This window comes from Pantherophis guttatus, chromosome 2 (assembly GCF_059756535.1).
Source record: "Pantherophis guttatus breed Tessera chromosome 2, ASM5975653v1, whole genome shotgun sequence".
NCBI classification, from domain to species: domain Eukaryota; kingdom Metazoa; phylum Chordata; class Lepidosauria; order Squamata; family Colubridae; genus Pantherophis; species Pantherophis guttatus.
Window position 1 is genome coordinate 289,422,452 of NC_142064.1, and position 21,838 is coordinate 289,444,289.

At 47.1% G+C, this 21,838-nt stretch overlaps 1 protein-coding gene and 1 pseudogene across 3 annotated transcripts; one reads left to right on the forward strand and one right to left on the reverse strand.

Annotated features, from left to right (window-relative positions):
- Positions 1-2,631: 2,631 nt before the first annotated feature.
- LOC148116096 (uncharacterized) lies at positions 2,632-21,426 on the reverse strand. Of its 3 annotated transcripts, XR_015731833.1 has the most exons (7): positions 20,825-21,426; positions 20,022-20,599; positions 19,664-19,775; positions 13,792-13,859; positions 12,336-12,465; positions 6,988-10,711; positions 2,632-3,271 (listed from the first exon to the last, which is right to left on the reverse strand). XR_015731833.1 is itself a non-coding variant. In XM_087884779.1 (6 exons), exons 1-6 carry the CDS (start codon positions 20,928-20,930, stop codon positions 7,611-7,613), a joined length of 4,095 nt encoding a protein of 1,364 aa, XP_087740905.1. In that variant the 5' UTR covers positions 20,931-21,426; the 3' UTR covers positions 6,425-7,610. The 3 variants fall into 3 exon arrangements, 2 of the variants coding, with proteins under 2 accessions (XP_087740905.1, XP_087740906.1); XM_087884779.1 differs by lacking the exon at positions 2,632-3,271 and having other exon boundaries at positions 6,425-10,711; XM_087884780.1 differs by lacking the exons at positions 2,632-3,271; positions 19,664-19,775 and having other exon boundaries at positions 6,425-10,711; positions 20,825-20,904.
- Positions 5,275-7,208, forward strand: LOC148116097 (E3 SUMO-protein ligase KIAA1586 pseudogene; annotated as a pseudogene).
- Positions 21,427-21,838: the final 412 nt, after the last annotated feature.

Here is a 21,838-nt window from a genome sequence, read left to right on the forward strand (position 1 = left end):
AGTCCATACTCTCCTCCGGGGCAGCCATGACCCCCCCCCCCTTGATCTGCCCCCAAGACAGACACAGACTTCAGAAGATAATTAGAACTGCAGAAAAAACAATGGCTACCAACCTGCCTTCCATTGAGGACCTGTATACTGCACGAGTCAAAAGAGGGTTGTGAAAATATTTAGACCCCTCATATCCTGGACAAAAACTCCAACTCCTACCCTCAAAACAACGCTATAGAGCACTGCACACCAGAACAACTAGATAGGACAGTTTTTTCCGAACGCCATCACTATGCTTAACAAATAATTCCCTCAACACTGTCAAACTAGTTTCAAACAGTTTGTCAAAGTGTCTAAGTCTGCATCATCTTCTCATCGTTCCTATCACCCATCTCCTACCACTTATGACTGTATGAATGTAACCTTGTTGCTGGTATCCTTACGATTTATATTGACTGTTTCCCTATGACTATCATTAAGTGTTGTATCTTATGATTCTTGATGAACGTATCTTTTCTTTTATGTACACTGAGAGCGTATGCACCAAGACAAATTCTTGTGTGTGCAATCACACTTGGCTAATAAAGAATTCTATTCTATTGTAAAAAAAAAAGACTGAAGGGACCCCCTCCCATTTTCTCCTCTTCTCTCTCCTCAGGTGGGTGAAGACAAGGGAGATTCTGCCCACAAACCGATGACGCGGCAGAAGGGAGAATTCTCATTGGTCCTTCCGTTTTTCTGGGCCCCTCCCAATCCCGAAATTCTAAGAAAACTTCTCCCCCGCAAGCCAGACCCACCGTTTCCTCCCCGTGTGCTGGAAGCACCTGCCTCTTTCTCCCTCTCTGTCGGAAGGGTGGAACCCACGTGATTAGGGAGGGGCACTATGTGGAAGGTTTTGTGTGTGTGTGTGTGTGAGAGAGAGAGAGAGAGAGAAGGCACCAAAGGACTCAGTAGTATTGGGAAGAAATTCTCCCCTGTTGGATTTCTTCCAGATACTAATGATCAACACTTTGAAGAATAAATTGAATAACGAAGCAGAGCTGCCGGAAAGCAGCTTTTAATGACAAGGAACCAAGATGAGTGAAATTTAGCAAGGTTTCTTGGCTAGCTAGGAAGATTGACATTGATTGATTTTATATACCCTTTCTGAGTTTTGGTCTAAAATTGGTTTTTTGTGACATTTAATTCTGTCTTTATTGATGGGATAATTTCCCTATTCAGCTTTGTTTGGAAGGAAGGTGGTTAATCTCTGGCCTCCCTAGGATTTATGCCCTGCTGTCTGGTGAGGGGGGGTCTTTTCTCTGGGGGGGGATCCTCATGCTAGTGTTTGCAAGGGGGTCTCATCCAGTCCTTGGATTCCTAGCAAGGAGCAGGGGAAGGCCCTGGCCCCATGTGTCCCCTTACCTAGGAGGATGAAGACAAAGTTTCAGACCAGCCTTGTTACTTCCTCCTCCCTGGAAGAAATGCAGCAGTATCCTCAGGAAGGAGGAGGGGATCCTGTGGGGGCCTCCATCTCCCCCTCCCCATTTCCCGAGAAAGCCCCTGAATGGGAGTGAGGGGAGAGGGAAGGCTTGCATTACAAAAGGCAAGCAGGACTCCTCCCTGCCCTCAAAATGCTGGATTCCACTTCAGTGGGGGTGGGGGAAGCTGCACAGGTATTTCTGCTATTTGTGGTGGGTCAGAAAACCCCACAGGTCTGGGGAAAACCTGCCCTCTTTGCCAGGAAGGGCTCAAAAGGCAGAAGGTTTTGGGAGAGGTGGGCAGGAGAGTGACCCCACGTGATTGGGAGAGGGGCACTCCACTCCAGGTAGGATCCAGTGGGGGCAAAAAGAAGTGCACACACGGGCAGCCATGACCTGCCCCTTAATCTGCGTCCCCTCCCCACCAAAAGACTGAAGGGACCCTGCTCCCACTTTCTCCACTTGTCTCTGCCTGGAACTCTCCTCAGGTTGGTGAAGACAAGAGAGGCTATGCCCACAAACCGATGACGTGGTGGAAGGGAGAATTCTTATTGGTCCTTCCGTTTTTCTGGGCCCCTCCCAATCCCGAAGTTCTAAGAAAACTCCTCCCCCCCCAATCCCGACCCACTGATTGTGTCTCTGGGGCTGGAAGCATCCGCGTCTTTCTCCCTCTCTCTTTGGGAGCAGAAGAATCCCCCTGATATTGCTGGTGAGGCCGCTGGAAGCAAAGGAGATCCCCAGTAAGGGGCAAGAACATGGGAGGTGGGAGGAGAGGGGCTGGGAAGGGGCCATCAGCTCTCCTTGGGGAAGTGGTTAGGTAACATTTAATTCTGGTGTTTATTTATGGGATAATTTCCTTTGTTTGGAAGGAAGAAGTTAACTCTCTGTTCCTGAAAAGAAGCAGGGTTGAGAAATCTGTCTAGTTCCTGTGTCTATTTGTTCTGGTAATTGGTCTAACAAGCAACAGCTGAAGCTGACCTGGCTGTTCGTTATTTGCTGCAAGGACGTGTCAGAGTTTGCAGCAGCAATCACATCCAGAAAGCATACACAAGTAACTGATTCGGCAGGATTCAATAAGTTCTTTACATTATATATAAATATATAATGTAATACATGAAGTAAATATACAATACCAAAAGCAGGTTTTCCAACGCAGTAGTAAATGCAAGCAAAACACAAGCAGAGGGGAGGAGTTTCAGTTTTAGTTTCAGAGATCAGCACAGCATGCAGTTTTAGTACAGAACAGTTGAGCCTTAAGCCATGCCCAGGATCCTTGATGTCTCCTTCCTTATTGCTCACACAGCAAATACTGTTTCAGTTTCCAAACAGCCCTCAACTCTCTCACACACTGACAGGGCACTAGCCAGAGAAAAACCGATGGATGTTGGTAGGCAGAGGCAGATTTTTTTTTTCTTATTTTCCTCCACAAAAACTAAGGTGCATCTTATACTCCGGAATGTCTTATAATCTGAAAAATACAGTATACCTTCTATATTCTGGGTTATTGATGGTTCCTGAAGTTTTTCCTTCTACCTCTACTATCCAGAGAGACTCACATGCTTTTTCTGCTCTGGCTTAGGCCCACCCGGAAACAAAAAAGAGGTATAAAACAGCTGAAAATGCAACATTGATTCTGAAATCTTGTTTTCTTTTCAAACTCGCAGGTAGAAGTTGTTTGTGGACCAAACTATCTCATACGTAAGGAAGGCTAGCTGATGTACCGAGATTTGTCCAGAGAAATATAAGTCCGGTGGAGATCCATTGGCCCATTTCATATCCTTGGTCTTGGAGATCCAAGCAGCTGTTAGCATCTTTTGCACCTGGATTACAGAATAAAGAAAAAATGGAGGGACAATACCCATTAGATGCAGAAGTTGGACAAAGCCCTCCTGCTGCTCAGTTTGGGAACTATGTGGAGGTCAAGATAAAAACAGAAGAATCCAGAGGAAGATTCTATCAGCTCAGAGGTCCAGCGTCAAAACTTCAGGAAGGTGTATTACCAGGAGGCTGAGGGCCCCGAGGACTTTGCAGCCGACTCCATCGCCTTTGCCATCAGTGGTTGAAGCCAGAAAGACATACAAAGGCACAGATGCTGGACCTGGTTTTTCTGGAGCAGCTCCTGTTCCTTCTGCCCCCAGAGATGCAGAGGTGGGTGCAGGAGTGTGGAGCAGAGACCAGCTCCCAGGTAGTGGCCCTTGCGGAAGGCTTCCTCTTGAGCCAGGAGGAAGAGAAGAAAAAGCAGGTCAAGCTGCAGGTGACAGACCTTCATCTTCAGAGCTCAAAGGGGGGTCTTAATATACATCTTAATATATGTCATCTATGGAGCGGCGGCAGCGAATGGGCATCCAGGTCAACATTTTATTTCTCATCCAAGAAGCTTCTTCAGAAGAAGCTTCTTAGATCAGGGGTCCCCAAGTTCATAATTTTAAATTCCACGGACCACTAATACGAATCCAGCGCGCCGCCTGCTGAAGTGCCTGGACTCCCAGTGACAGGATGGGGTCCTTCAGGACTCTCCCTCCTCTCTCTCCCCCCTCTCTCTCACACTCTCTCTCCCTCCCCCACTCTCTCTCTCTCTCTTTGATTCTCTCTTTCATTCTTTCTCTCTTTGTCTCATTCCGATTCTCTCATTCTCTTTCTCTCTCTCTCATTCTCTCATCTCATGGGCCAGCCAGTGTCTTGGGGCTGAGAGGAAGTCAAGCATCTCCCTGAGAGACCGAGGTGCGCAGAGCATGAACAAGGGCCAGAAGAAGTGTGGGAGTGAAGCACTTGAACTTGAGTGGCATCAGCATTCACCTCAGTATATTTGCGCCAGCCAGTAGTGCAAAGCAGCCCTCGTCCCCTGCCGCTTGGGACTCGGAGCAGTAAATGGCGATTGGTCCAGGGGACAGCCAGATTTTGCTTTCCATTGCGGATGCCAGATCGGCCCCCTGCAAGCTCTCGTCTCTCGAGGACCATTCCCTGAAGCGGCGAGGGGGGCCGATCTGGCGTCCACAATGGAGAGCAAAATCCGTCTGCTTCCCAGACCAAACATCGTTTACCACTCTGAGTCCCAACCGGCAGGAAACGAGGGCTGCCTTGCGCTGCAAATATACCAAGGCGGAATCCTGATGCCGCAATACAGCAGAGAAGAAGCCGGATTTTGCTCTCCATTGCGGACACCAGATCGGCCCTTGCAAGCTCTCGTCTCTCAAGGAGTCGGACCAAAGTTTCCCACGCCGCTTCAGGGAGTGCTCCTCGAGAGGTAAGAGCTTGCAGGGGGCCAATCTGGCATCCGCAATGAAGAGCAAAATTCGGCTGCTCCCCGGATCAAACACCGTTTACCGCTCAGAGTCCCAAGCGGCAGGAGACGAGGGCTGCCTTGTGCCATCGGCTGGCACAAATATGCCTAGGTGGAATGCTGTTGCCACGCAAATGAAAATAGTGCTTCACTCCCGCAGGTTCCAGCCATCGCAACTGCCGCTTCTGCCCGATTGTGCCACCCCTCCCCCGCCGCCACAATAACGCCATTATTTCATTCTGGACGGCGAGGGCTGCGCTACTTTTTGCGTATTGCACCACCTGCAAAGTTGCACATTGCACGTGCCACCCCAGGCAGAGATTTCCAGCCCCACCACGGCCAGTCCCATATTCCAGAGCTGTAGTCTCACTCACAGGACTGGCCTGTTAGTCATCCCAGAGCAGCTCTTCCACCCAGGTGCATCAGGAGCTGTTTCTACAGTCTACTACTACAGTCCCATCCAGAGGCCTTGCAGGAGGAGACATAACCGGTAGCAAAAAATTTTAGGTTTCACCCCTGGAATACAGGTAACGTACAACCACAATCGAGTCCAAACTAAAACATTTTAAAAAATTTTTTGCAGTTGCCCTTAACAGGATGAAAAGGCAACAAAATTTTTCAGTAAGAATCAGTAAGAAACCAAGATTGGAATCCGTTGTATCAGAAATGGCCTTGGATGATATAAAGCAGTCACAACCACAACAAGCACAACCACTCCAACCACTCCAATTTGGAGAAAACAGCCTGTCAGTTATTGAAATAAATAACGATACCTCCAAAATTGAAAACAATCTTCCTGAATGCTGAACAATGCAACAATATAACAATTTCAAAGAAAAATATGACGGTTTGGAAATTTCTAACAAAAAGTTAGGTTGCAAGTATTGTGCAAAACATGACTTCCTAAAAATGAAAAGTGTTCATGTGTCAAAAGAATGGGAACATTTTCAGATTGAGGCAGCAGGGAGAAATAGAGAGGTAAAACAAGCTTCTCTAAGGAAAAAAATGAAAGAACATTTTTCATCAAAAGCTCATAATATTTGTAAAGAGAACATAAAACAAGGTGAGGAGGCTTCAACAGCAAAATATAAGATGAATGAGAAATATATACAAACTACTTGTAGAGTATTTAATACAGTTTACAGCCTGGCACAAAGATGTAAACCATTTTCAGACACAGAAGATGAGATAGAAATGCAAATTAAAAATGGATTAGATATGGGAATAGGATTACATTCAAGTAAAACTGCAGTGAAAATAGTTGATTTCATTGCAAGAGAAATTAAAAAACAATTATTTACTAAAATTATTGAAAATAATCTGAAAATATGTTTGATTATTGACGAAGCCTCAACAGTATCTTGCAAACCAGTTGTGATACTTTTCTTAAAAGTTGAGGATTCAGATACATCACCAACGATTTTCCTTGAGCTAATTGAATTGGAAAAACAAGATGCAGAGACAATATATTCTTCAGTCATGCAAAGTTTAAATAATGTTGGGCTTACTAAGAACTATCTAAAAAAAATTTAATAGGATTTTGCTCTGATGGCGCCAGCGTTATGCTTGGGAGAAAATCTGGAGTGAGCACCAGGATAGCAAAAGAGTTTCCAAACATAGTAATCTGGCACTGTTTAAACCACCGCCTCCAACTTGTTTTAGATGATTTGATAAAGGAAATAAAGCAAGTAAATCATTTTAAAATATTTATTGATAAGCTATATACTATTTTTCATCAATCCAATAAGAACCAAATTGAACTTACCAAAATATCGGAACAACTTGGAATTGAAATTATAAAAATTGGTAGTATTTTGGGACCACGATGGGCTGCCTGTAGTTTAAGGTCAACCCTAGCTGTGTGGCCCGCTTATCCAGCGCTACATCACTGTTTTCATTCAAATGAAAAATACTTAGGTATGGCTGTCCGTCTTGAAAATATCTATTTTATAACTGATTTGGCATTGATGATTGATATTCTAAATGAAATTTCTCTTCTTTCAAATGCACTACAAGCAAAACATGTACACATAATAAAGGCTGAAGAACTTGCGATAAGATCTATTAAAGCATTTCAAATGCTTCGAAAGGAAAAGGGTCCATACGAAAAAAAAGTTGATGAATTAGTTACTTCAGAAACCTTCAAAAATATAAAATTTGTAAAATATCATCGATTTGTTGGGCTTCTTTTTCAGCCCCCTTGGTACTACAAACTCCTCCTCAGTGCCCCCGCCCCCAGAGGTGGGTTCTACTTACCTTTACTACCGGTTTGCAGCGGGGGCCCTCGTGCATGCACACGCTCTTCTGCACATACGCAGAAGCGTTTGAAATCTCCTGAATCAACCAGTATTCCAGGTATGGTCTTACTAAGGCTTTATAGAGCGGTACTAATACTTCATGTGATTTTGATTCTATGCCTCTGTTTATACAACCAAGGATTTTATTCGCTTTTTTTGGCTGCTGCCGCACACAGGTGATTCATGCTTAATTGATCATCCATTCGGACTCCAAGGACCCTTCACAGTTACTATGTTCGAGCCAGGTTTCAGGTAATCTGTTTTTCCTGCCCAGGTGTAAAAGGTTACTTTTCTCCACATTAAATTTCATTTTCTTGGATTCTACCTTGTCTCATTTGGATCCAAAAGGCACAATATGCATACAGATCAAAATCTATAGAGATGTGGTGGATCAGTGGTTAGAATGCAGTACTATAGGCTAATTGCCCACAGCCAGAAGTTTGATTCTGACAGGGTCATGGTTGATTCAGCTTTCATCCTTCTGAGGTGGGTAAAATGAGGACCCAGATTGCTGGAGACCATATGCTGACTTTGTAAACTGCTCAGAGAGTGTTGTAAAGCATTGTGCAGTGTTATATAAGTCTAAGTGGAATTACTATTGCTATGCAGTTTCCCCTGAGCGTGGATCCTTTTATGAGAAGTAAGACTACCTTTCTGAGCAAAGGCCTTTCCACACTCCATGCATTTATATGGTTTCTCCCCTGTGTGGATGGTCTTATGGCGAATAACATGACCTCTTCGAGCAAAGGCCTTTCCACATTCCATGCATTTAAATGGTTTCTCCCCTGTGTGGATTGTTTTATGGCAAATAAGATGACCTCTTCGAGCAAAGGTTTTTCCACACTCCATGCATTTAAATTGTTTCTCCCCTGTGTGGACCGTCTTATGGCGAATAAGACTACCTCTTTGAGGAAAGATCTTTCCACATTCCATGCATTTAAATGGTTTCTCCCCTGTGTGGATTGTCTTATGGCGAATAAGATGACTTCTTTGAGCAAAGATCTTTCCACATTCCATGCATTTATACGGTTTCTCCCCTGTGTGGATCCTCTTATGGGAAATAAGATTACCTCTTTGAGCAAAGGTCTTTCCACATTCCATGCATTTAAATGGTTTCTCCCCTGTGTGGATTGTCTTATGGCGAATAAGATGACCTCTTCGAGCAAAGATTTTTCCACACTCCATGCATTTAAATTGTTTCTCCCCTGTGTGGATCGTCTTATGGTGAATAAGGCTACCTCTTTGAGCGAAGATCTTTCCACATTCCATGCATTTAAATGGTTTCTCCCCTGTGTGGATTGTCTTATGGCGAATAAGATGACCTCTTCGAGCAAAGGTTTTTCCACATTCCATGCATTTAAATTGTTTCTCCCCTGTGTGGATCATCTTATGGCGAATAAGACTACCTCTTTGAGCAAAGATCTTTCCACATTCTATGCATTTAAATGGTTTCTCCCCTGTGTGGATTGTCTTATGGCGAATAAGATGACCTCTTTGAGCAAAGATCTTTCCACATTCCATGCATTTATACGGTTTCTCCCCTGTGTGGATCCTCTTATGGGAAATAAGATTACCTCTTTGAGCAAAGGTCTTTCCACATTCCATGCATTTATACGGCTTCTCCCCTGTGTGCAGCGTTTCATGTGCTCGTTGGACACTGCTCTGAGCAAAGGTTTTTCCGCACTCCATGCATTTAAATGGCTTTTCCCCTGTGTGGATCCTCTTATGGGAAACAAGATGACCTCTTTGAGCAAAGGTCTTTCCGCACTCCATGCATTTAAATGGCTTTTCCCCTCTGTGGATACTCTCATGGGAAACAAGATAACCTCTTTGAGCAAAGGTCTTTCCGCACTCCATGCATTTAAATGGCTTTTCCCCTCTGTGGATACTCTCATGGGAAACAAGATAACCTCTTCGAGCAAAGCTCTTTCCACATTCCATGCATTTATAAGATTTCTCCCCTGTGTGGAGCCTTTCGTGTGCTCTTAGGACAGAGCTCTGAGCAAAGGTTTTTCCACACTCCATGCATTTAAATGGCTTTTCCCCTGTGTGGATCCTCTTATGGGAAATAAGATGACCTCTTTGAGCAAAGGCCTTTCCACATTCCATGCATTTAAATGGCTTTTCCCCTGTGTGGATCATTTTGTGGAGAGTAAGTCCATTTCTATGAGTAAAGGTCTTTCCACATTCCATGCATTTATACGGCTTCTCCCCTGTGTGGATCCTCTTATGGGAAAAAAGATGACCTCTTCGAGCAAAGGTTTTTCCACACTCCATGCATTTAAATGGCTTTTCCCCTGTGTGGATACTCTCATGGGAAACAAGATAACCTCTTCGAGCAAAGGTCTTTCCGCACTCCATGCATTTAAATGGCTTTTCCCCTGTGTGGATACTCTCATGGGAAACAAGATGACCTCTTCGAGCAAAGGTTTTTCCACATTCCATGCATTTAAATGGCTTTTCCCCTGTGTGGATTATTTTGTGGAGAGTAAGTCCATTTCTATGAGTAAAGGTCTTTCCACATTCCAAGCATTTATACGGCTTCTCCCCTGTGTGGATACTCTCATGGGAAACAAGATGACCTCTTCGAGCAAAGGTTTTTCCACACTCCATGCATTTAAATGGCTTTTCCCCTGTGTGGATACTCTCATGGGAAACAAGATAACCTCTTCGAGCAAAGGTCTTTCCGCACTCCATGCATTTAAATGGCTTTTCCCCTGTGTGGATACTCTCATGGGAAATAAGATGACCTCTTCGAGCAAAGGTTTTTCCACACTCCAAGCATTTATACACTTTCTCCCCTGTGTGGAGCCTTTCATGTGCTTTTAGGACAGAGCTCTGAGCAAAGCTCTTTCCACATTCCATGCATTTATATGGTTTCTCCCCTGTGTGGAGCCTTTCATGTGTTCTTAAGGCAGAGCTCTCAGCAAAGGTCTTTCCACACTCCATGCATTTAAATGGCTTTTCCCCTGTGTGGATCCTCTTATGGGAAATTAGATGACCTCTTTGAGCAAAGGTCTTTCCACAATCCATGCATTTATATGGCTTCTCCCCTGTGTGGAGCCTTTCGTGTACTCTTAGGACACTGCTCTGAGCAAAGGTCTTTCCACACTCCATGCATTTATACGGATTCTCTCCTGAGTGGATCCTTTTACGGGAAGTAAGATTACTACGTCTTCTGAACCTGTTACCAGACTCTCTGCATTTGTATAGCTTCTCCCCAGTCTGAATCCCTTCATGGGAAGCAAGTTGCCTGCTTGTTCTAAAACAAGTTCCACATTCCAAACATTTGTAAGGCTTCTCTTTTGTGTCAATCACTTTTTGAGATGTAAGTAACTTATTTCCAAGAGAAGGAATGAATGTCCCATTGTAACTTTGTCCGTTGTGTCTTCTTATAGCATCTTCTCCTTTGTTTTGGCTTAAACAGTGGTCTTTTACTTGTAATATAGCTTTGATTGGCTTCACTCTTTCCCCAATATATTTTTTCCTTATTTTCCCCTTTTGGGCAAGAAAGTCTTGCATCGGACCATCGGTGGACGATGAGCTTTCCTGATTCCAATCATTTGACTGTTTTCTCTCATGGGTTTCTAATTCCATTCGAATTCCAAACTTCTCCGTTCCATCTTTAGCATTGATCACTTGGAACAGTTCACAGGAATCTTGATTCTTCTGCCCATTATTACCTTCAAAGCAAAAGAGAAATGAAAACGATAAGAAGGTTAGAGAAAAAGATCAAACCGTACAAATTCAAGTGAATTTCCTTCTGAATTTTTCCAGAATTCCTTTCAGTTTTATGTTTGCATGTTTACAGTGGCGTGATATAGATGATTTCTATATTCATGAGTCCTGAAAGCTTTGAAAATATCTAGAAAACATCTCTTTCTTTACAATTATCTATATATATGCAGATCTCAATCAAAGTCTGTTTTGAGTAAAGGAATAATCAGGGGAAACACCCAAGGAGGAATAAGGAGAAAACTTAAGATTTATTGAGGTGGGTTAATTTCAGCAGAGACCTGTGAGAATTGAAACCATTTTGAAAAAAGCTCTTTCTTCCCCGGTGTACCTTGGAGCAGCTACTTCACGGCGTCTGTCTGGCAGGCAGGACTCCCACTCGGCCCATTCCTTGATCCCAACGATGAGACTTTGGAGGGAAGTCCCTTGATTGAAGCCTCCCATTGGCTTGTAAATGCTCTTCGAACTGAGAGTGGAAAGGTTGGGAGGCTTCAAGAATGGCTATTTTGCTGCCCCACAGTGTCATCGGCTGGCAAGGGTTTTTTGGCCGGATCTGGTACAGGCTTTACTTCGCAGAGAACAGAGGCCTAAACTACTTTAGTGTGAGATCACACAAGACGTGAAGTGCAAGATCTCACACTAATGATCTTGCAGGATCTCACACTGCAGTACTTTAGCCTGTGTTCCCTATAAACTGAGGACTGCACGAGATCCAGGGCAAAAGTTTTTGAAAACAAAAAGGCCCTTTATTCCCAAAGCATTTTGTCCTGGATCTCGTGCAGCCCTTGGTGAGCAGAGAACAGAGGCCTAAAGTACTCTAGTGCGAGATTCTGTGAAATCAGTAGTGCCAGATTTCCCACTGTTGATCTTGTGTATCTCTCACTATTTTAGGCCTCTTTTTTCTGCAAATGCACCCAAGCAGGCAAAGGAACCGACGGCTCGCTACGTCCTCGTAATGTAAGTCCGAGCAGGGTGGGGTGGAGGTGCAGGTAGGATGATTGTGTTGCAAGGCCTCTGCTGTCATTTGTAAGTGTGAATGACAGCCCTGGTGCTGTAACATTTGTAATTTCAGGACTGAGTCTTAAGTACTTGGGAGACGGCTAGGTCGTAACTTGAAACAGTCGCTTAGTAAACTGTTGTAACTCGGGGAATACCTGTATCCTAGGATACTCTGAGTCACACTGCATGAGGCCTTTGTTCTTGAATTGGACTGGGAGAATGCTCTTCCATGGCCTGAGCGTGAAAGTTCTGTTCCCACACAATTTGGGGAGGTTTCAGAGGACAAATGACAACACCTTCTTGTCACATGATCTCCAGAGGACACATAAAAGCAAACCCGTTCTTCTCAGCCTCCACAGATAAGTTCAAATAGAAATGGAAAAATACAGATAAGGAATGCCCCAAAAGGACCTCAGCAAAGAGACACTGATTCTTTCCTTCCTTGGGGTACGAGAAGGCCAGATACTTTCCTTCTCCCTCCTGGGAGACGATATCTGATTAGTGATTTTGTAATAAAAACTATCTATCATCTGTCTTCTTGAACTCTCCAATTTGGGACAAGAAAACTCTTACCGAGAGAGACCACGTTCCTATAGTTTTCAAGCATGACTTCCGAATGCAGTGCTTTCTGGTCAGGATCCAGCTGAGACCATTCCTCCTCAGAGAAATACACAGCCACCTCCTCGAAGGACACAAGACTCTCCTGAACACGGAAAAAAGAACAGAACAGGAGGATTCGCAAGATCTGTTCATCATCATCAATGATTTAGACAAGGGGATAGAAGGGGAACTCATCAAATTTGCAGACAAGTCCAAATTGACAGGAATACGAACACTCCACAAGATAGGCTCGAGATATAGAAGGATTGACAGATTGGCACCTTCTAACAAAATGAACTTCAATGTTGAGAAATGTAATGTGCTACATTTAGGAAAGAAAAACCAAATGCACTGCCATAGGATAGGTGATGCCTGGCTCTACAGTAGAAAGTGGAACAGGGATCTTGGAGTCCTAGTGGACAATCAATTAAACGTGAGCCAGCAGTGTGCTACAGTTGCCAAAAAAAAAAACCTCCAACAGAATCATAGGCTCCATTAAGAGAGGGATAGAATCAAGATCACATGAAGTATTAGTACCACTTTAGAATGGCTTTGTAAGATCACACTTAGGAACTTTGCATCCGGTATTGGTTGCCATGATGTAACAAAGATCTTGGGACTCTAGAAAGAGTGCAAGGAAGAGCAACCGAGATGAGTGGACTGGAGGCTAAAACATGAACGGGTGCAAGAACTGGGCATGGCTAGTCTAGTGAAGAGAAGGACCAGGAGAGAAACGATAGCAGTGTTCCAAGCAGTACCAGACATAGAATAATGGATGGAAACGGAACAAGGAGAGATTCAACCTAGAAATAAGGAGACATTTTCTGACAGTGAAAGCAATCAACCAATGGTCCCTTCAGAAGTGGGAGCTTCATCACTGGATGCATTCCAGAAGCGACTAGACTGCCAACTATCAGAAATGGAGTTAGGGGGTTGGACTAGATGACCTACAAAGTCCCTTCCAACTCTGTTAATCCGTACCTTAGGAGGTTGATAAATTACAAAAAGAAAGGTGGTCTAGCAATTCCTGCCACTGTGATACATTTATTCCTAATTCTTTTTTTTTATTAAAGAGTTTTACAGTTTTTGCACAAACCTGTTCCCCCCTCCCCGCTCCCTATCCCTCCCCCCTCCTGCCCCCCCAACTTCCCAGAGCAAAATAAAAGGAATTTATTCCTAATTCTCGAAGGACGTTAAAAGAACTGCTTCTTGTAAAGGCAAATTTGGAGGAGCACCTAGCAGAACAAGACAACCAGAAGAAGCTATGCTGGCTGACAGCAACTTCAACCTGCTATTCTGCTCTCCATGTTGTGGAAGGACACAAAAATAACCCAGTCCAAACAAGGGAATAGAAGGAGAGAGCATTCTGCACACCCACTTCACTTCCTGAAGGGAGAATACAAATCTTTATAACTTTTCCTTTTCTTACCTGATTGAGAGGTTCAGCCTCTGTTTGATCGCCGTCATAAAAACCAGAAAAGTTCATTCTTTGTTTCTCTGTAAGGAATAAATAATTTCAAAATAAATAACTAACAAAATATTTATTTTATTGATTTATTTTAGACAGTTTATATGCCGCCTATTCGCACATGACTACTCAAGATGGCTTATAAATATTAAACCCATATTAAAATAATAAAACTAATAAAAGGAGAATTATATAATACATTAAAATAATTAGATCACCCACACCCCTTGCCCCGGCGAAAGCACCTGAGAGCCGTTTAATGGGCCCAATCCCGTTCTGGGTTTCCCAGGCCCCCTGGCAGAACCCGGTCTTCAATGCCTTCTGGAAGAGTGCTACTGTGGGGGGCCATTCTAATCTCTGGGGGGATGATTGTCCAGAGAGAGGGAGCCGCCACGGAGAAAACCCTTCTTCTGGGTCTCACCAGGTGTGTCTTCCTAGGGGATGGCACCCGCAACATTCCCTGCCTCCGCATTCTGCTGGGTCGGGCAGATGTAACTAGTAAGAGATGGTCCCTAAGATAACCTGGTCCCAAGCCATGGAGGGCTTTATAGGTGACAACCAGCACCTTGAGTTGCACCAGGAAAGAAATTGGCAGCCAATGCAGCTCCTGCAGGAGAGGTGATACTTGTGTACAGCAGGGTCTACACAAAGCCATGTGGGCCGCTGCGTTTTACACCAACTGGAACTTCCACATGCTCTTCAAGGACAGCCCCATGTAGAGCGTGTTGCAATAGTCAAGACGGGAAGTGATTAGGGCATGAGTGACTGTGAGTAGGGATTGTCGGTCCAGGAAGGGCTGTTTCTGGCGCAGAACCCATAGTTACGCAAAGGCCGTCCTGCACACGACTGCCACCTGCTCTTTGAGCAGGAGTTGTGAGTTCAAGAGAACCCACAGATTACGCATAGGGTCTGTTTGGCGTAGTGCCATCCCATCCAAGACCAGAAGTGGCAATTCTCCCTTGGCCAACGAACCCCAAACCCAGAGCCACTCTGTCTTGCCAGGCTTTAGTTTCAACCCATTGCTCCCCATCCAGCCTCTAATAGCGTCCTGGCACCGTGATAGGGAGGACACGGCATCGTTTAACCGACCATGGGCTGAGTCATACAGCTGAGTATCATCATCATATTGGTCATATCTCAGTCCATGCTAGCAGATGATCTCACAAAGCGGTTTCATATAAATGTTACAGGAGCGGATAGTACCGAGCCCTGCGGAACCCGGCAAAGCAGTGGCGGAGGGCTGGATCTCTCCCCTCCTATCAACATTGACTGAGAACGGCTGCAGAGGAAGGAAGTGAAGCAGGATAGCACAGGGCCTCCCACTCCCATCCCCTGAAGCCGCCCCAGGAGAATACCATGGTCGATGGTATCGAAAGCTGCCGAGAGGTCAAGTAGAGAAAGGATGGATGCGCTGCCAGAGATCACACAAAAGTGCGACGAATGCAGATTCAGTTCCAAATCCAGGCCTGAATCCTGACTGTTAGGGGTCCAGATAATCAGCTGCATCCGGAAACCTCTGGAGCTGCTGCACAACCACCTTCTCAACAACCTTCCCCAAAAACGTAAGATTGGAGATAGGTAGGAAATTATTCAACAGGGTGGGATCCAGGGATGGCTTCTTAAGAAGAGGGTGGGCGATAGCCTCCTTAAAATGCTGGGGCACTACCCCCTCCTGTAGGGAAGCATTAATAATAGCGAAGGTTGTTGAATCTGTGGTGGCATACCAACTTCAACAATTCCTGGAGGAAACAGATTATCTGGACCCGTACCAATCGGGTTTCAGGCATGGGCACAGCACGGAAACGGCATTGGCGGAACCGACCATCTGGTTCTGCCCCAGGCGCCTGATGGACCCTGAGAGGTTCCAGAAGGAATTTGGGATGATTCCTCTCTCTCTCTCCCATGCCCCGGTCACGACCCTTGTGGAGGCCTGGGAAGTGGCTGCTACCGGGGTTCTGGACCGGGTCGTTCCTTTGCGGCCTCTGACTCGTCGCAGATCCCGGCTGGCTCCCTGGTTTACCACGGAGCTCCGGGAGATGAAGCGGCGTAGACGAGGCCTAGAGAGCTGTTGGAGAGCAAGCCGTTCCGAATCCGACCGATTTCAATTAAGGTCGGCCACACGGGCCTACCTGGTGGAGTTGGCGGCAGCGAAGCGCTGCTACTTCACTGATGTCATTGCGTCCGCAGAGAATCGCCCGGCTGCCCTGTTCAGGGTGTCCCGCTCCCTCTTAAATCAGAGGGTGAGGGAAGATCCTTTACAGGGACGAGCCGAGGAGTTTGGTCAGCACCTATCGGACAAAATCGCTCGGATTCGGGACGACTTGGACTCTGACTGGACAGAGTCAGACAGGGGTGAGACAGCGGGTCCTGTGCTTTGGGAAGAGTTTGATTCTGTTACCCCAGAGGAAGTGGACAGGATCATGGGGAAGCTGAGTGCGACCACCTGTGTGTTGGACCCGTGTCCCTCCTGGCTGGTTTATTTGGCCCGGGTGGTGACACGAGGCTGGATCCAGGCGGTGATAGCGGCTTCTTTGAGGGAGGGAAACTTCCCAATCGCCTTGAAGGAGGCGGTGGTGAGGCCCCTCCTCAAGAAGCCGGCCTTGGACCCAGCTGTATTAAATCATTTGCGTCCAGTCTCCAACCTTCGCTTTTTAGCGAAGGTTGTTGAGAATGTGGTTGCACGTCAGCTCCCGCTGGTCCTGGATGAAGCGGATTACCTCGACCTGTACCAATCGGGTTTCAGGCCCGGGTACAGCACGGAGACGGCATTGGTCGCACTGGTGGATGATCTCTGGAGGGCCCGGGACAGGGGTCATTCCTCTGTTCTGGTCCTTCTGGATCTTTCAGCGGCATTTGATACCGTCGACCACGGTATCTTGCTGCGTCGCCTCGAGGGGTTGGGAGTGGGAGGCACTGTTTTACGGTGGTTCTCCTCTTACCTCTCGGGTCGAACACAAGCGGTGTTGGCGGGGGGGCAGAGATCGACCTTGAGGCCCCTCACTTGTGGGGTGCCTCAGGGATCGGTTCTCTCGCCTCTCCTGTTCAACATCTATATGAAACCGCTAGGGGAGATCATCCGTGGTTTTGGGGTGAGGTATCATCAGTACGCTGATGATACTCAGCTTTATATTTCCACCCCGAACCAACCCAGTGATGCCCTCGATGTGATGGCCCGGTGCCTGGAAGCGGTACAGGTCTGGATGGGTAGAAACAAATTGCAACTCAACCCGGCCAAGACCGAGTGGCTGTGGGTACCGGCATCTCGGTTCAGGGGAGAGGTGCCATCGCTGACTATAGGGGGTGAAGTTTTGCCCCCTGTAGACAGGGTGCGCAACTTGGGCGTCCTTCTGGATTCACGGTTGAGCTTAGAAGACCAGATAACGACCGTGACCAGGGAGGCATTCGCCCAGATACGTCTGGTGCGCCAGTTGTGTCCCTACTTGGACCGAGATGCACTACACACAGTTACGCATGCGCTGGTCACCTCATGGATTGACTACTGCAATGCTCTCTACATGGGGCTGCCCTTGAGGACCACTCGGAGGCTTCAGCTGGTGCAGAATGCAGCCGCGCGGGTTGTGATACTCCCATGTTACACCCCTCCTGCGCGGTTTGCATTGGCTACCGGTTGCCCTCTGGGTGAGATTCAAGGTGCTGGTGTTGACCTATAAAACCCTACATGGCTTAGGACCAGGATATTTGGCGGACCACCTACAGCCAGCAACAACATCCCATCGCCCGGTTCGCGCCCATAGAGAGGGCCTACTCAGGGTGCCGTCGGCTAGACAGTGGCGGCTGGCAGCCCCCAGGGGTAGAGCCTTCTCGGTTGGGGCGCCCACCCTCTGGAATCAACTCCCCTTGGAGCTCCGACTAGCACCTTCCGCCAGGAATTAAAAACTTGGCTTTTCAAATCCCTTGACCTGGTCTGATGACGGGGTTTTAAGGGTTTTAATGGGTTAATTTTAAACTTTTTAGATTTTAGTTTTTATTTTTATTGTGGCTTGTGTTTTATTGTTGTGAGCCGCCCTGAGTCCATTGTGAGATAGGGCGGCATATAAGCCGAATAAAATAAATAAAATAAATAAATTGGTCGCCCTGGTGAATGATCTCTGGCGGGCCCGGGATGGGGGGTATTCCTCCATTCTGGTGCTACTTGACCTCTCAGCGGCTTTCGATGCCATCGACCATGGTATCCTACTGGGACGGCTCCGGGGGTTGGGGGTGGGAGGCACTGTTCTACAGTGGTTGTCCTCCTATCTCTCGGGCCGTACGCAGTTTGTTTGGGCGGGGGGTCAGAGATCCTCCCTGAGGCCCCTCGCCTGTGGGGTGCCCCAGGGGTCGGTTCTCTCCCCCTAGCTCTTTAACATCTATATGAACCGCTGGGTGAGATTATTTGTAGTTTCGGGGTGAGGTATCATCAGTATGCTGATGATACCCAGCTCTACATCTCCACCCCAGACCAACCCAGGGATCCCCTTTCCGTGATGTCCCAGTGCCTGGAGGTGGTACGGGTCTGGATGGGTAGGAACAGGCTCAGACTCAACCCCTCCAAGACTGAGTGGCTGTGGATGCCGGCATTTGATCTAGTTGCCCCATCACTTCAGATGGGAGGGGAGTCGCTGACTCCCTCTGAAAGGGTTTGTAATCTCGGCGTCCTCGATTCTCGGCTGTCCTTGTTGGATCACCGGACAGCCGTGACAAGGGGGGGCTTTTGCACAGGTTCGTCTGGTGCGCCAGTTACGCCCTTTCCTAGATAGGGATGTCCTCCGTACAGTCACTCATGCTCTCATTATTTCTCGGTTGGATTACTGCAATGCCCTCTACATGGGGCTGCCCTTGGAGTGCACCCGGAGGCTCCAGCTGGTCCAGAATGCGGCCGCGCAAGTTGTTACAGGAGCTTCCCGTTACTCCTATGTAACACCTCTCATGCGCAAACTGCACTGGCTGCCAGTTGCCCTTCGGATCCGCTTCAAGGTGCTGGTTCTTACCTATAAAGCCCTACATGGCATGAGCCCGGAATACTTGCAGGACCACCTCCTACCGGCCTCCCACTGCCCTCTGTGGTCACATAGGGCTGCCCTCCTCTGGGTGCCATCGGCCAGACAATGTCGCCTGGTGGCCCTCAGGATAAGGGCGTTCTCAGTGGCCGCACCGACCCTCTGGAATAGGTTACCCATCGGGCTCCGGATGGCCCCTGACCTCCGCACTTTCCGCACTGACCTGAAGACATGGCTGTTTCAGCAATTTCCCTGATCTGCTATGAGATTTTATTCTGTTTGGGGTTTTATATTGGCTATTTTTAGGATATCTTATTGTTACATGTTTTTATTCTGGGCGCCGCCCTGAGTCCTACGGGAAAAGGGCGGCATATAAATTTAATAAAATAAATAAATAAATAATAAATAATCACCGCCAGAGTCCACCCGTCATCTCCTGGGAAGCTTTTCGAAGCCAGGCGGGGCATGGGTCTAAAACACAGGTGCTTGCACCCAACCATACTCCCTAGGATCCTGTCCACTTCCTCAGGAGCAACAGGGTCAAACCGTTCCCAGATATCAGAGCAAGAACCTGCCTCAGAAGCTTCCACCGGACCAGCAACCATGCCGGCATCCAACTGGGAACAAAGTCGAGCGAAAAACCATAAATTCCTCAGCATGCCCCTTCAGGTGGACCTCAATCTCCTCCTTCCCCAGGAGGAGGCGGCTCACCTAAAGAGAGTCGCTGGGCAATTATCTGTAGATGCAATTAGTGTGGAGAAGTATAAATAGGAGAAGGAATCGTATAGAAGAGAGCGAAGGTAAGACAGATGGGTAATCGGAAGATCTTCAGTTACCTCCTGAGGTGTCCTGACTTTGATCCTTCCAAGGGATCCTCCTGAAAAATAGCTCCTGAGGGGGATTTGATGAGTTCTTTCCCTCAGGACCTCTGATCTCCACAGTGCAGCACTTCCAATAGGAGGAAGGAAGGAAGAAGCAGAATTAATGGACATCACACGACGTAAAGTGGATTCCTGTATTCAGAACGCCACCTCAGAGCCCCCAATATCCATCCATGTGGTTGAGTGAGAAAACAATGGAACAATGTCTTACTAGAATAGGTGGACCATCGCCACATATTATGAATGTAACAGAAGTTTGGGAAGGAGGGGTGAAGTATTCAAACAGATTCTCTATTTTCTATTGAACTCTTACCTGCTCCTTCTGCTCCTCCGCCTGGCTCAGGAGGAGGCCTTCCGCCAGGGCCACTGCCTGGGAGGTGGTCTCTGCTCCACATTCCCGCAACCAGCCCTTCATCTCTGGGGGCAGAAGGAAGAGGAGCTGCTCCAGAACCACCAGGTCCAGCATCTGGGCTTTGGTGTGCTTTTCTGGTCTCAGCCTTCGCCTGCAAAAGTCATGGAGTCGCCGGCAAAGTCCTCGGGGACCCTCAGCCTCCTGGTATTGGATGAAGTTCCAGGGCTGAACTTCTGAAGGGAGGGGGGTTTCCTCCTCCAGGATCTCCTGCCCACTCCTTGTCCAGAGCTTCCCCCCGTTCCCAGGCTGAGCAGCTGAAGGGCCTTTTCCGCTTCCCTCCTTTCCAAAAGGTTGTGTCTCCATCCTTTCTCTGTCCTGCAGAGCAGCTCCAAATGGCTCCAAAGACTCTGGTGGGTCTCCAGATGCCTTTTCCCTCACGGGACCATTTCTGATGCTGCAGGACTGAGCCCTGCAAGGGATTCCGCTCTTTTTATTTTCCCAAAAATGCAAATTTTTCAAATGGTTTTGACTTTGTGTATCTGAGATGGAAGGAAAAATAAATACCAAGAATTAGAAAGTGGAATTGAGCCACTGAACAACCTTCTGGGCCTCCGCAAGGCTGACCCTCCCCTCCCCCCACTCGGGCTCTTCGCATGGATAGGGCGGCTGGGGAGCATGGGATCTGGGGTTGGAGCCAGAGAAGGGCCAGGCGCAGGTCTCTCCCTCCTCCGCCTCCCTTTACCCATGAAGAGCCCCCAACTCACCCTTGGCACATCTGGATCTCCCCCCACTAGACTCTCCCGCAGCCTCTCTGCCTCCTGCGGATGTTAAGGAGAGCGAGTGCACCATCCTAGAGCGGCAAGCTTTCATGATGTCACTTCCTTTCTGGCCTCCTCTACAAAGACGGCTGTGACATTCGCCCTCCAGTGGACCAATGTGGAAGCACCAGGTGTCCCCTTCTATTGGTGGAGGGCGCCTCCTGGTGGATTTGGTGCAAAGTTCCAGGATTGTAGAAAAGGCGGGAAAGAGGAACGTGTGTGAGGGGAAGGAAAACGGCAGGGATGATGGGCTTGGGAGTAGGAGGAAAGGCCCCTCAATGCCTGCCAGCCCAAGAAAAGCTTTGTGGTTTTCAGAGGCGGCACTTTCTCCATCTTCCTCTCTTTCCTGTCCAGGAATCGTCTGTGGAGATGGAGAAAAATCTGTCTGGAGGATTTAAAATCGCTTCCCTCAAGACCAGCCACCCTGAAGGCTCCGCAGAGATTGTGGGAGACCTCAAAAGGGTTCAAATCAGGGGTGAAATGTAAAATTTGCTACTGCCGGTTCTGTGGGCATGGCTTGGTGGGGGGAGCGGGTAATGTGACTGAATTATTATTATTATTATTATTATTATTATTATTATTATTATTTATTGAATTTCTATACCGCCCTACTCCCGAAGGACTCAGGGCGGTGTACAGCCATGAAATAAAACACATAGATATACAAAATTTAAAATCAAATAAAATGAATTAAATAAATTTGGCTGAATTAATACCCATAATTTAAAATACCCATAATTTTAAAATATATTAAAAATTTAAAATTTACACTTAAAAGGGAGAAGATTTAGGCGAGGCCCGCTTGATGAAATAAAAGCGTCTTCAACTCGCGGCGGAAGGTGCGCAGATCCGGGATCCTCCGTATCTCTGGGGGGAGCTCATTCCAGATCGTCGGTGCCCCCACAGAGAAGGCTCTCCCCCTAGGGGCCGACAGCCGACATTATTTGGCCGATGGCACCT

Excerpts from the sequence above, each read along its gene's own strand:
- LOC148116096 (XM_087884779.1), bottom strand. The coding sequence starts at position 20,930 with ATGAAAGCTTGCCGCTCTAGGATGGTGCACTCGCTCTCCTTAACATCC. Across the intron at positions 12,466-13,791 it reads AGGCTGAACCTCTCAATCAG|GAGAGTCTTGTGTCCTTCGA; the intron begins GTAAGAAAAGGA and ends TTCCGTGTTCAG. Across the intron at positions 10,712-12,335 it reads TAGGAACGTGGTCTCTCTCG|GTAATAATGGGCAGAAGAAT; the intron begins GTAAGAGTTTTC and ends TTTGCTTTGAAG.